This window comes from Chanodichthys erythropterus, chromosome 10 (assembly GCF_024489055.1).
Source record: "Chanodichthys erythropterus isolate Z2021 chromosome 10, ASM2448905v1, whole genome shotgun sequence".
NCBI lineage: Eukaryota > Metazoa > Chordata > Actinopteri > Cypriniformes > Xenocyprididae > Chanodichthys > Chanodichthys erythropterus.
In genome coordinates, this window is record NC_090230.1 from 54,165,937 (window position 1) to 54,181,304 (window position 15,368).

The window sequence follows — 15,368 nt, forward strand, 5'->3', positions numbered from 1 at the left end:
ATAGCAAACCCCAACGATCCAATCAATCAATTAAAATTTGGGTTGGAGATTTGTTCAAATCCCTCACTCCAAATATGACTAATAATAATAACAACAACAACAACAACAACAACGATATTGGCAATCCTCGCCTTAGCAAAGATCACAAAAAAACAGTATTTAATTGCCGAAAAGGGATTAAGAGGTACATGCGTGTTTAAGGCTCACCTCCATGACAAAGCGTTTATCGTGACTCCCTCCGCTCTCTGAGATGAGCTCGTACTTCAACCCGCGACGTTTCTCATTGAGCTCCATGACCGGGTTCTTCCCACTGGCCGTCAAAATAGGACCCTGAGTTCGCACCTAGATGCAGAACATGTTATTAAACTGAACTGAATCAACACTGAATTGATTTAAGAACTTTGTAACATTAATATTGTTATTTTCTTGTTTAGTACAGTGAAGCTGTATTATATAAATCACTTTCTAAACAAATGTGACTTGGCTAGAACACAGTAAAAACATTTACTAAACACTTGAGTAAATGTTGAGTTTGCTGTTGGTGTTTGTATGCTTGTACCTCCAACGTGTTGGAGCTGTCTGAGTGTGAATTGTTATTGCTTGAGTGTGTGGACGATTCGCTCTTGCCCTCCCCATCTGACTTCTCATCTGCACTCATGGAGTCCAGGTCTGTGTCGAAGCCTGTGGGGTAACCCATTGCCTGTAGCACCTACACCACATGTCCACAAAAACATCATCACACAACAGATCCAGCATGGAGGTCAAAGGACAAGATGAGAGAATTATATTTTAGTAAGTTGTCATTTAATGCATGCCTATGGGTAGGGTTGCATCAGTCATTCTTAAGTTCTTATTTAAACTATAACAAAGTCCATACTAGTTTGTAACTAACTTTGTACTTTATTAGGATGCACCATTTGTTCTTAAGGTAGAAAATAGTCATTCGTACAATGAAAAAAAAAAAAAAAAAAAAAGTTGTAAATAACACAGATTATTGGAGTATGTTTAAAAAGAAAGTACTGCAATACAAGTATTTGCAATACAAGGACCGATGCACACAGAGGCTGTTTAGGTTGGGTTTGTAGTTGAGGAGCCCCTAAAAAGGTAAATTATTTACATAACATTGTGTGACTGTGTGAGTGTTCTAAAAGATTGAAGTCTGTCAGATAAAACAAGAGCTTTTTGATGTAGTTCAGTCAATCTGCTATTTTATTCTGCTATTATTATATCATTTATATGTAGAGTTACATTTCTACTAAGTTTGATGGTGCAACAAAAAATATTTCGAGTAAATTGTAAGTTATTAGTGCCTGTTTACTTCGAAACTTGGCTTAGCTGTAACTTACGGACAGCTGGTGTAACTGGTCCCAGAAGATAATAACGCAAGACTGTCATGGACTACTTTTATAGTGCTGTAAGAACATTGTGGAAACTCCAATAGTTTTGGAGCAACACAAACATGAATAAATGACATTCTGCAACTTTTTAAATTTTGGTTGTGGCTATGGCTATGCTACACCAACCCACATTTTACTTAATGTTTGTATCAAAAAACTTTAAATGAGAGACTTTTCGAAGTATTTGTATAAAAGAGCCATGAAACATGCTGAGAAAGTTCAGTTCATCTTTGTGGCCATCATCAGCATGAGCAGGCGGAATCAAAAGTGGACAGTTCCTTGGATACTGAGGTCATTATGGAGAGAGAAATCATCACCTTGAAAAGACTCTGCTTATATAAAAAGGCCCACACCACAGACGCAAAGCTGAGCTGTAGATCTGTACAAATCTAGCTAGATGTTTAACCAAAAAAAAAAAAAAAAAAAAAAAAAAAAAAAGAATAATATATCGGCTCTATATATTATATCAAAAGTTTGGGGTCGGTTAGATTTTTTTAATCTCTCTTATGCTATTTTAGTATCTTATGTTCACCAAGGCTGCATTTATGTGATAAAGCATACAGTAAAAACAGTAATACTATGAAATATTACTACAAATTAAAATAAATGTTTTCTATTTGAATATATTTTAAAATGTAATTTAGTCCTGTGATGGTAGAGCCAATTTTCAGCAATTATTACTCCAAAAACAACAACAACAACAACAACAACAACAACAACAACTGATGAATAGAGAAAGAATAGCATTCATTTTAAAAAGTAAAATTTTTTAAACTTTTGTAACTCTCACTTTTGATCAATTTAATGTGTCCTTTCTTAATTTTCTTTGGGGGAAAAATCTTACTGACACCAACCTTTGGAACGGTACTGTATATAAAATTATTAAAATAATTAAATACATTATTAATACAAATACACACGTATATATTATATATAAACATTTAATATAACTGATTCGGTATCATCGATGGCTCATACCGCACAGTTAAGGCCTTTGCACACTGAGTCCGAAATTTTAGCATGCGTTTTTTCGTATTCACAATCCTAAAAATTCGTCACGCACAGTGTCCTTGCAAACTGAGTCCAATGCGTAATAATGAATGCATTGCGAGAAAAAAAAAAAAAAAAAAAAAAAAAAAAAAAAAAAAAAAATCGCAAAACAATATAAAATTAAGTCGATTAGTTGTCTCCTCTCTTCTTAAAAAGAGAAAAAGAAAGAGGAAATACTGGGTCCATTCAATCCCGAGATTGCATGAGAAAGGAGAATTCACCTCATCAAGGAGCTGCGGGATTATCCGAGCGTTTCAAAGATTAGTTACTTCAGGATGTCAGTGGCTCTGTTTGATGCTTTACTACTGGCACAATATGTCTTTATATTCGGTCTCTTTGTATTCCTCACGTTGTTTGTCATTCAGTGCTGCTGTTTTGTGCTGTAGACGACGTGGATCAACTTGTCAGATGGCATTCTGGATTTTTGCGTTCGCGTACGGTGGCTCTGAATTGTCAAAACGTCTCTCAAAATGCGTGCCACGGATGCAAAAAACGCAGAAAATCAAACCTGATCTGAATATTTTTTTGACGGACGAAAGTTTCGGAGGCAGTGTGCAAACGTGATTGACATAAAGTGAGGTCGAATTTATTTTTTAAACGTGCGAAAGTTTCGCATGTGAATTTCGGACTCAGTGTGCAATGACCTTTAGAGTGAATGCATTCTTTAAGTGTGCGTTTACACAGGCGAAAGGATATCATAAGAGCACCAGTGTTCATTTGACAGTCTGACCCAAATTGGGGCTGTTGTTGCCATTAATGGGTGTGCTCTCACAGAAAGAGGATTAGTGTGGTCTTACGCTCCAGAGCCTTTGTTCACAAGCACTCTGGGATTACATAGATTTGAGCCCTTTTTGCATCCTGGGAATCACTGGGGTGTGTGTGGGAATACGCTTAACTGGTCTTCCTGAAGAGAACCACACATTGCTGTAACCATCTATACAGTGACAATAGGGTCACATTTACAAATCTGGTTCAAGAAGGGTCATCTATGCCACTAACAGACGGATTTAACTAGGGTCATGGGGTCGAGTATACATCTAACAAGAGCACTAGCATAACAACTAGGTCTGTATACGTTGGAGTAGGGCTGGGCGATATATCTTTTGCGATCAGGAAACCGGCTTTACTGACGAAATGCGCGTGATAATCGCATGCAATATATATTGCCTAGCCTTACATTGGAGGCCTGATCACACTAGAAAATGTCTAGTAACACTAGAGTAAATGTTTTAATGGAACAATTCATAGAAATAATAGATTAGTGTAATTATAAAATCGCAAATGCTGCGATTCAATAAATTAAATATACATGCTTTGTGTTTCAGAATGAATCATGGCTGTTCATTTACACACAAGCAGCTCATGATCCATGTGTTTTCAGTGTCTCAGTTCACAGTAAATGTTGCTCCACACAAACTCCAGGTCTGCATCTGATGAGTTTGGGTCACTCTTATAAATAAAAGCTCAGTGGTTTGACATTTGAAAATGGAGAAATTGAGACTATTAGTATTGAAATTTTACACTTTTACTGCAGCCCTACAAACAAGCAGAGCAAACTGGAGATTTAAAAAAAAAAAAAAAACTTAATGCCTGAAAACTCTGAAAATACATTATATGGATGTAAATTGGGTTGTGAACAGCATTTCATGCTGACTTTAAACCTTTTGTGCATGCACACAGAAAGAAAAAACAAGGTTAGCAATTTTATATGATTAATCAAGTAGTTAAATCGAAAACAAAACCAACAGAAAAACAATTATTAGCTGCAGCACTAATTATTATTAAACCTTTTTGACCTTTTTGCCATATTTATTCAATGAGAGCACAGCAAATGAAGAGGGAAAAGTGATCAAGAAAGTCATATCCCCCACATAAGCACTGTGGCTTCAAGTGTATATTGTTAAAGGAATAGTTCATCCCAACATAAAAGCTCTGTCATTATTTACTCACCCTCACCCAGTTTTTTTGAAACTCATATGACTTCCTTAGCTCAGAAATAAAGAAATTAGGCAGAATGTTTAAGCTGCTCTTCTCCATACAAGTGTGTAAATTAACAGTATCAGAAGACTAAAATATACCACATGGGTCACACAGACTACTTTAATGGTGCTTTTTTTGTCCTTTCTGATGCTTGACAGTCATCGTTCACTCTCACTGCATGGAAGAGAGCAGCTTGGACATTGTCTAATTTGTCCTTATATGGGTTTCAAATAACACAAGGGTGAGTAAATGATGACAAAATACTAATTTGAATGAATTACTCCTTTATCTCCTTACAAAATGCTCACCACTCCAATCACATGTTGTAAAAACAACTAAAGTCCAGATGTACCTTTACAGCCACGTGCAGCTTGGCGGTCTTCTTAGAGGAGCCAGAGGCTTCGTAGACAGTGCCGTCGACGTCTACAGACATGGTGAAGACGGGGGCGTGAACCGGACCTGACTGAGACAGCAGTTTATACTGCAGCCCCGGCCGGATCTGGTTCAAGCGCATCAGAGCGTTCATGGGTTGATTTGAGTCTATTGCTTTACTGTCAAGAACTGCTGGAAGGGAAAAAGAACAGAAATAACCGTTAGCAAGTACAGCGAAAAGGAAACGTTTTCCTAGACACACAGCTCATCTTGTAAATTTGTAGCATCCCTTCGTTCCATCAGCTGGCTAATTGCGAAATTCTGCTGCTTTGAAAGCGATTTATTTGAGTCCAGCGAGGAGCACAGGCTGGGGACAGCAGCGCGGCTCCAAGAGAAATTAAGAATCAATGCCATTGATTTCCCAACGGTTGTCTGCTTCCTGTACGAGAGAGCAAGAGATGGAAGTGCAGCAGGATGAAGAGCTAGAGGGAAGGGATGGCCGCAAATAAGAGTGTCGAGTGAGAACCGGACAGCTTATAGAAAAGAAAGCAGGTGAGAGAATAGACAGTACAGCAACAACAACAACAACAACAACAACAACAACAAAAAGGTCTGAGGTGATGGAATATGGAACGTGGCATATGCTAATAATAATAAAGACGACAAAAGCTTTTATGGCCAAACAGGGAAATAATAAAGAACAAATGACTGGAAAATGCAGGTTACTGTATGAGTGTTACCTTGCTGGTTTAAAATACAAGATGTTCAAGACAGGCACATTTTTTCTACAATGTGTCATGAAGCACAAAGAAAGCTTTATTTTGATCAGGAACACTACTTGTAATTCTTTTAATAGTAGTCCTAAATTCATGTATTAAACTGACAGATGTCATTTAAAAAGTAAATAAAAATATATTACCAAAAAAAAAAAAAAAAAAAAAAAAAAAAAAACCTTATAAATATTAGAAAGTGTGCTAGAAATTTGCAGAAAACCTGACTGATAAGAACCTACAACAGTACTACAGGTCAACTGATATGAATTTTTCAATGCCCAGTGCTGATACGGTTATCTACAGTATAGCAATTTAATGATAACAAAAGAATTGCACACAAGTTTGCATAAATTAAGACTTATTTTGCACAATATTTAATCAAAATACACAAAAAATTAATCAACCAAACGAACACTGTTATTGGCAGACAGTGTTAGGGAAAGTTACTTTTAAAAGTAATTGTGTTACTTTTTATGAAAAGTAATGCATAATTACTTTTGCGTTACTTTTTCTCACCTGGGCTGAGCTTGCTTGTTTTTAATAACAACAAAAAAAGTTATATTTTTGGCAAATGTTAAGGTCCTTTCACACCAAAAGTGAAACGAATAAGCCTCCGTCTGAAGGAAATGCATAATTACTCCTGTAAAGTGGAGGGCGCAGCTCAAAAAACCTTTCAGCTGTGCTGCCATTCTGGATTAAAGAAGAATAGGTTCAACATAGAATAGAATAAGTTAATAACACTCTTATTTCTAAATCTAATCTAAAGTGATTTTAGCTTCTTAGTATAGTTGAATTGAATCATTGAAGGTCAGTGCAAAGATATAAATAAAGTGAGTTTATTAATAAATAAAGTGAGTATATTAATTAAAGTATATTTGTGTAATGTAATATAGTTAATTATTACAGGTTTGCATAATATTCTGAGATTGCATTTCACAGTTTTTATTCATTTTGAGGAATACTGAATGTTTTCTTTCAAATGAGATGAGTAAATGAATGTTCACATTTAGTCTAGAACTACAATAACCATCATGTTTACACAGCGCATACAACACCCATGCACTTTTTTTCTCGCAATTCTGACTTTGTCTCATGCAGTTGTGAGTTTACATCTTGGAATTGTGACTTTATAACTCGCAATTGTGAGATATAAACTCGTAACTGCGAGATAAAAAGTCACAATTCTGAGATAAAAAAAAGTCACAATTTTTTTTTTTTTTTATTTAGTAAATAAAAACGGGCTTCCACAGAGAAGAGAGCTTTCAGTCAATAAATGTGTAAAAGTAAATTGCGTTACTACTTTGAAAAAGTAACAGATATTTTGTTGTAAATTGAAAAAGTAATGCATTACTTTACTAGTTACTTGAAAAAGTAATGTGATTACGTAACTCAAGTTACTTGTAATGCGTTACCCCCAACACTGTTGGCAGATGCCCACAATCCCAACAAATATGAGTAAATGAACTGGTCTGGCCAATATATGTCTATCATTACTCAGACGGACCTTTTCTCAGGTTGCGCTTCATCTTCTTGATGAGGTCTTTGTCGTCCAGCAGACCATCTTCATAAGGTCTCTTCAGCCCTAGACCTGATACAACACAAGTTTAAAGTTAATGTGCTGATAAAAACACACCTACAATGAATTACTTAAACATATCAGCAGTCTCATAGAGCTGTATGTTAGTGTAAAAATTCACAATTATTTATTATTATTAAAACAAATTGTAATATCAGTGGCACCAAATCAATTTGAAAAGTTTGTCTGTTTTCAAACAGACTTCCCAAAAACTTCCTTTCTTTGATTGGACAATCAGATAGCCCCACTCTAAACTCCAACACCATTGGTTGAGTCAAAGTTGCTGTTGTCAGGCAGATCAGGATGTTCAAACAAACAGAATAATGTTTTAAGTCTGCCACAGTTTTAATAGTTTTCAGAGAAATCAACCTACAAATGACATAGTTGTATCTATATATTAAACCAGACTAGGAGCATTCAAATAACGAAAAATGACACACTTCAGGTTTAAGTAATGATTTTGGTATGTGTGCTCACCTTCTTTATCTGACCAGGGGAATTTCTGTGAAGGTTTACTTGAGGGGAGAGGGTCCATTTCTAAGACCTTATAGATCTGCCCAAAGGCCATGAGCCGCAGAGCATGCTGAAACACACACACATACACACAAAGATTAGTAATGATAAAAAGGTATCAAGTAGGGTTTAGAAAGGAAATGACAATGACCTCCCATCTAAAATTATGAGATGGGAGGAAAAAATATAAAATGTAATGCTTTTGCATTCTCTTGCAATTATATAGTTGGATAATTCTACTGTATAGAATTTGAGTCATCAGGGAGCTGCTATCAATAGGCAGGGTATTGAAATCGCTTTTGAATGTGCATGTGATTTTCACTTACACTTTCACATTCGCAATCACGTGTACTCTGTGTATAGGGAGCGGTGGTACTGACCACACATTTTACAAGATAAAACATTTGTCAACGACGCTCAGGATCTGATGTGCACCAAATCCTGTCAGTCATCTCTCCTCACTACCTTTACGTGAAATCTGTGAAGTGAAATCTGATGTGCTGTAATGTAACCGACTACCGCAGCCTAACAATATCTCTTTAGGGGCTCCGTAGAAGCCCATTATTCATTTTCCGTGCATTTCCAAATTCAGATTTTAGGCTTCGGGCACATCCCTAGTATCAAGGTTATCAAAGAGCAAACCTAAATGATCTGCTCCTGAAAGAACTGTCTCAAAACATACCCTGAAGAAACACACACACATACATACTTGTTGCTTATTTTTTATTTTTTTAATAATGAAGCAATAACTCTGCTTGAGCCCAGAGACCGCCTGTAGATGTGAAGCATCGGGCACTGAATCTCCATGTTCAGAGGAATTATGGGACAGACTGCCTCACAAATAATTCATGCTACTACTAACTCACATTAACTCATCTCAACAGATATTGACAAAGCTGTTTACTTTAGTTATAGCCCATAAGGAGGCATCATAATGTTTGGTTCTAAAAGTACCTCTAGAAAAGATTTGAGAACCCATTTTGAGAAACGCCTTTAATTAAAGTAATCTGCATCTGCATGAATATCATCACTGAACAGTTTACAAACTTAAGTGGCCATTTTAATATTGTCCCATACAAAATATGAGTAGCTGCTCGTCCGGGGAGGCAAGGGAGGCACAGCCTACCCAATATTTTGAGTTGAAAATGGGAGAAGGTTGATTTAATGTTAATTAAATTCCCAGTTATATTCATGTATTTCTTGTTTGTAAATTCACCACTGTAACACCACTTTCTTCCCCGAATGTGCCGAATCTGCCAATGTAATTACAACCTTTCGGAAGACTGTGCTAAGGCGAAAGTAGCCAATTATGGAGAGTATAGATATTGAATATTTGATCGCCAACAAATTTACCAAGCTACCATTTGAACAGCAGCTGCAAATTAAAAATGAAGGAAAAGCCCATATGCCTAAGCTAGATACAGGGCCACAGCAATCAGCTTCACTAAACGGCTGAACGTGCTCTTTTAACACAGACATTTAAAAGGAGAGAAGGATGGATTTTTGCTTCAAGCGATAGGCTAGGTGAGCGAAATTACATAGTCTTGCTGTATGTGTGCAATTTCCTTTACACTTTCTTTACAAGTGATCAAAAAATTAAAATAAATAAAATCATCGGGAGGGGATCCCCAGATCGCTAGAAAATAGTGCATTTTAAAACAATTTATTGCAACAATTTCATTCCACCAGCTGCCACTGCACAATACACAAACACTCCCTAAAGAGTGATGGAATTGTTACATCATGTTACACTCGGGTGGTACGTCACCCAATAAAAATAAAGCCACACTGCAAGTGGCCAATGTGCCTTCATGTCCATTTTTAATTGAATTTTTTATTTATTTTTATTTTCTATTTTTGAAAGGTTCACTCTTAAATGCTTCAAATTGGTTTTGTCACATATGAATCTCCTTACAGTTTTTCTTTATCATTTGTATTATATAATTAATTATAATAATTATTAATAATTGTAATACACTACCATTAAAAAGATTTTGTAATGTTTCTGAATAAGTCTCACCAAGGCTGCATTTATTTGATCTAAAACTAAAAATAAAATTGTGAAATACTATTGCATTTTAACTATGGCAACTGTTTTCTATTATGATATATTTTAAAGTGTAATTTAATAATGTGATGTCACAGCTGATTTTTTAGCATCATTACTCATTCAAATCTTTCAGAAATCATTCTAATATGCTGATTTGATGCTCAAGAAACATTTATTATTATTATTATTATCCATGTTGAAAACAGTTGTGATACTTCATTTTAGGAAAGAATGATAACTTTTTTCAAGATTGTTTGATGAATTGAAAATTCAAAAGAACAGCATTTATTTGAAATCAATATAAAGTGTCCTTGCTTAATTTCTTTCAACAATCAATTAATCAATCAATCAATCCATCAATAAAATCTTACTGACCCCAAGCTTTTGAACACTAAGGTAAATAAACTGCTATTCCAAAGGATTTCTGCTGACAATTTAGTTGAATACATAGTTATTCACCCACTTCCCCAAGCTTAGCATTAAGATTAAAGCTTATTAGTATGTAGTAGTAAACATTCAGAGTCCGATTTCGACATTCCCATATACACCACCTCAAGGCGACGTGATACCAGTCACGTCCAGAGTAGACATGTTAACATTCATTTTATTTATGTAGAGAGTTTCACAATAAAGTACAGGTTGTTCCTAATGTTAAGTTTTAAGTGACATTTTAGGTTAATAAGCAGTAATGGCATTTTAATGAAGCAAAATTTACATTTTCCCACCTTTAAATTCAGTGATTAAACATGCAGCTCATCTTGAACTCGTGAACTCCTCATCAATGAGTAGATTATAGCTATAAGCACCATCTTTCAGTCTCATGTGTGGCGACAGTAACTCTCTCTTGAATGCAGTATCTCTGCAGGTGGGCATTTCTATGGCATATTACCGCAATGCATCTCATTTATGACTATGGCTAACTGCAGTAAAAACAAATCCTCATTTACACCAGCAATATTCCCATAAAACCTAAAGCATCACATTATCAAAAGCAGAAGATGAATAAAACAAATATATGTAATGAATTATTTTTAACCCAAAAGCTTCAAAATTATTGCTTTTTTCTTTTTTTAACAAGGAAATAATACAATTTTATGAAAATGTTAAGCAATAAAACGTTTTTTCAGTGGTGTGAGTAGAGTCAGGAGGGGTGTGTGTGTGTGTGTTTCTACTGAACCTCTTCGATATGCTGCAAAGCAATTAGACACATTGTGATTCTGATCTTGACTGCATGAGCGTTCAAAGGAAAAGCGCAACAGAAATCTACTCAGATGCAGCTCACACACATACACACACAGTCCCCAGGGGCAGGAGTAAAATTTACAGGCCGACTTTGTATCATTTTCCCACGCTCATTAGAGAGCCAATTATCAAGGTGCTCTATCAGGATGTGTGTGTGTGTGTGTGTGTGTGTGTGTGTGTATTAGGCCTGGGTGATACATAGAATATTCACAATATATTTGCTGATATTATAGAATCAAATTATTTTAATTCTGAAGAGCATTTTGTTAGAATAGTTCCATGATCCCTCCTTGTCTTTTGACTGCTACGACAGTGTTATGACAGGTTCAACACTATCTCTGAGATAAACTTCAGCTGCAATAATGCTGTTAGAGCTGGTAGATTAGATTCATTTCTGTAAATCAATTTAAACTTTCAATGAAGCAAATCAAAACCCAATTCCTTGATTAATTTGTGTATAAACTGCCTGTCCAAAAAAAAAAAAAAAAAAGTTGCAGTTTGGATTTAAATAGGCAAATGCTTAAGAGTGTATGATTGGATTATTATTGCAGTGATTATTATGTTTCTAGCATGTTATATTTTTGGCAACAGTTCCTCTAACCCTAACTGATGGAGTGTGTAGCTTTTCATTTCTTCAACAAACATGTAGGAAGACACATTGCCATATTCCAGGTTGACAATGTCAAGATTAATCAGGCTGAAATTGTGAAAGAATGTTTGAAAGAGAGCATGAAGAATCATTTTCGCACATGAATTGGCACCTCTGAGTCCACCTCTATCCATCTTAAATTCACTGAAAGTCTTTGGGATGTGCTGGAATAGACTTTACAGAGTCCTTGACTCTTGATGGAAATAAATGTTGTGATATAGATAATGGCCATTATATATATTACAATAAATGAAAATGATTAATTTTAAAAAAAAATATATTTAATAATTAGGCAATAGATTTTTATTCTAATATATAGATACATGTAGCAATTTTAACCTCTTTGAAGAAAGAAAGAAAAGAAATAAAGAAAGAAAGAAAGAAAGAAAGAAAGAAAGAAAGAAAGAAAGAAAGAAAGAAAGAAAGAAAGAAAGAAAGAAAGAAAGAAAGAAAGAAAGAAAGAAAGAAAGAAAGAAAGAAAGAAAGAAAGAAAGAAAGAAAGAAAGAAAACAAACAAACAAACAAACAAAGAACTCCCTGCCAACAGGAATATCAGACCAGACAGAGAGACAGACAAAGAGAGAGAGATAGACAGACACATGACTCACTGCCAACAGTAATATCGTGTACATATAAGCCTGAATCACTGATAAGACTGGTGTGTGTGTGTGTGTGAGAGAGAGAGAGAGAGAGAGAGAGAGAGAGAGAGATGGCAGTAATCTAGACAGCACAGATAAGCGCCTCTGAGAGCAGCAGTGCTTCCACATACACCTCTCTGTCATCCACTGACACCTGCATCTCACACACCTGTGCATTGTACGTGACGGCCTCCGCCTCTTCATCTGTCATGGCCGACAGTGTGTTCGTTGGCTCCTTCTCACAGGGATCATGCAGGCCTGGTCCACCTGAGAGGGAACGGAAGAGGATCGTTATTCATACAGGAAATACATTCAACTAAATATATGATCTGTTTATATAACTGACATTGACACAGTCAAGCGTTGTGGAAGCTCCTGGAAACTGTAGTGTTTCATTATTTAGTTACTCACTCCACATCACTGCAGGTAAGGAGTTAATTAAACCTTTATCGTTTAAATCATGCCCTAAAGGTACAGTACAATACAAATATATATTTTTTATGTTCAAATAAGTATATATATCACTGTGGGATGGGCTTATTTCCTATGCAAGCCAATCAAATATTAATGCTTGCATCTCATTATTAATGAATTACTGAGAAAAGAGTATAAGAGTAGAGGGGGGTGGACTAGTTATGTCAAGAGTAGATAAATGAGGCTCCATTATTCCTCTGGGCCACAGACAGGAACTAGAGCTTTGCAAATGAAACCCAGATCTGATAGTGACACCGCTGCTGTCATCACACTGTACAGGACATACTCACACTTATCTTGCATATTCAGGCTTATTTATAGTCGATTATGAAACCAATTTTGGTTTTCTAATAATATTTCACATTATTAATGTTATTAATGACTGTATTTTTGATCAAATAAATGAAGCCTAATTTAAGAGACTTCTTTAAAAAAATTCTTCCTGACCCAAAACAAACTATAGTATACAATCAAACCAAAAATTATTCAGACATTTTTTATATTTTTTAATATATTTTTATATATATGCAGGATACTATAGTTCATTTATGCAAGTTAGGATAGCAAAAAGTAAATATTACACCCAAAAACATTCGGAACCAAAAATTATTAAGACACTTTGACCTGACCATGTTTTGCTTAAGTGTTATCGGACTTTTTTTTTCTGACACAGTTTAACTCTGAGTTCTTGTCATATTTTATTACCATTATTTTAAACTATAATGAATAAACTGTAATATTGAATGAAATGTTCAAGGTATCTGAATAAATTTTTGGTTTGACTGCATATTCTGAAATATAATGAACTGTACGTTAGATGTTTATAATAGTATATATAAATGTCTTGCATATATAGATTTAGTCATGCCAAAAAATAAAACTTTAAGCATTACAAAACTATAAAAGTCCCCGTTTTTTACTCATAAAAATTAAATTTTATGAAGCATCTGGGACCCTCCACCTGTTTTTTTGTTTGGTTCTGTTTTGTTTAGTTTACTGATAATTAGTTTTTTGTTACTCATTTTTATGGCTTCTTTCTGGAAGTGTTCATACCTGGAAGCAGTATGCCAGAGGCGAGACACTCCATGACCCGGCGCAGAGCCTCTCCAGCTCCCAGAGGTCTGTTACATGTGGCGATGGCCTTTTCGCATATTAACTCCAAAGGCTGAGGACAAAAGAGCAAATCATTCAAAGACTGATTTATTACATAAAGAACAATCGATTCATCAAAAGGTGGTCCACTGGGATGAGAGATTAAGTCTGTGTTTATTGTAAAACCAGTCAGTTTAATCACTCACTGTACAAGTTATTTATAATAAGAAAGTGGATAGATCCAGTCCTGGATGCTGATTGGCTAATGAAGTGTTTAGACATGCTAAAATACACAATATAGCTTTACCATCACTGGAAAAATTTACATGAAAAATATATTTAAATATATAAAAATTAAATTTAAAATATATTCAAATAGGAAACAGTTTAAACATTTTAAATTGTAAAAATATAATCACAATTTTACAGTTATTAAGTAATAACGGTGATTATATTATTACAATTTCAAACCCCAATCCATATTGTCTGAAGTGTAAGCTCTGCTGCATGCATGCTTTTCAATAATTCAATGGTCTGTCAATCAATCAATCCTTACTTACCAAATTCTGTACACTGAATCCTCTTCGACAGATTAAACCCCTAAAGTTTTACTGTATCATCACTATAGTATTTGCTGTGATAAATTCAATCTGATTACTCACCCATCCTTTCAGAGGTTCCCACGCTGGGACTCTATTGCACATGTCTCTCAGTATTCGTAAGACGATCACGCATGACTTTAGGCCGTTAACTCTAGCCTGAGGAAACCAGAGGGAATCGGCCAATGAACTGAGAGCAACAATCAAACTCAACCTTTAACCCCTAAATCTTTTGATCTTGACTATGTGTGTGTGAGTGTGGAGGTGTGTGTTGTGGTTTGGTTCTGGTCTGTGTTGTGCGGATGATGGAGGAGGGGGTGGGGCTTATGTCGGTGGGGTGGGAGAAGGGAAGATATGGTGCAGGAAAGCACTAGACAAATCCTTTATGATGACAAGCAGGTTATGGACAAACAAAAACAGGCAAAAGAAAAACAAAAAGTGTAACAATTGCTTTTGTAGCCTTACGATACGTAAATGTTCGTGATGAGGTGTTGAGCATTTGTAGAGCTGGAGGAAATCGAGGAAAATGGCATGTAGTTTTGGGTCATAAGGCTACAATAACAATGAGAAGAAGTGAGCGCCAACCTGGAACCATTTGGCATGTCGCAGAGAGGCCAACGCCACCAGGCACCTCTGTCTATCCAACAGGTCCGCCGGCTCGCTCGACTCAACGCTCTCTATCGGTGAGAAGAACGGGACAGGAAATCAAATCACACACTCGTAGACACGCACGCTCACACACACACGTGATGAGGGAGGGGGCTGTTAAGGCACAGCAGAAGGGAGAAAGGAGGAAGCCAATCGGCTTAGGTGGTCCAGTGCATCCAAAAGAGATGAAACCTCAGTGCATCTCCTTGGCTGGCTGGAAACTGGAGGAAGGATTCGCAAAAGGTGTTAGCATGTGCCAAGTGTTATGAAATGCTAAACCCAGCCTAAAAACAGGCCAAACGAGGCTGCTCAATT

General features: G+C 35.9%; 1 protein-coding gene across 12 annotated transcripts in view; it reads right to left on the reverse strand.

The window, feature by feature from the left end:
* The window catches only part of strbp (spermatid perinuclear RNA binding protein), a 128,370-nt gene that overhangs the window by 12,439 nt on the left and 100,563 nt on the right, over positions 1-15,368 (reverse strand). For 9 of the 12 annotated variants that reach the window (XM_067398213.1, XM_067398212.1, XM_067398220.1 and 6 more), the window contains 9 exons: positions 14,991-15,082; positions 14,469-14,564; positions 13,768-13,879; positions 12,410-12,507; positions 7,626-7,731; positions 7,077-7,160; positions 4,780-4,991; positions 560-709; positions 208-342 (listed from right to left, as the gene is read on the reverse strand). In XM_067398213.1, coding sequence (XP_067254314.1) covers positions 208-342; positions 560-709; positions 4,780-4,991; positions 7,077-7,160; positions 7,626-7,731; positions 12,410-12,507; positions 13,768-13,879; positions 14,469-14,564; positions 14,991-15,082 — 1,085 coding nt within the window. The remainder of the gene's footprint in view (positions 1-207; positions 343-559; positions 710-4,779; positions 4,992-7,076; positions 7,161-7,625; positions 7,732-12,409; positions 12,508-13,767; positions 13,880-14,468; positions 14,565-14,990; positions 15,083-15,368) is intronic. The other 3 variants (XM_067398221.1, XM_067398217.1, XM_067398223.1) reach the window with 1 other exon arrangement.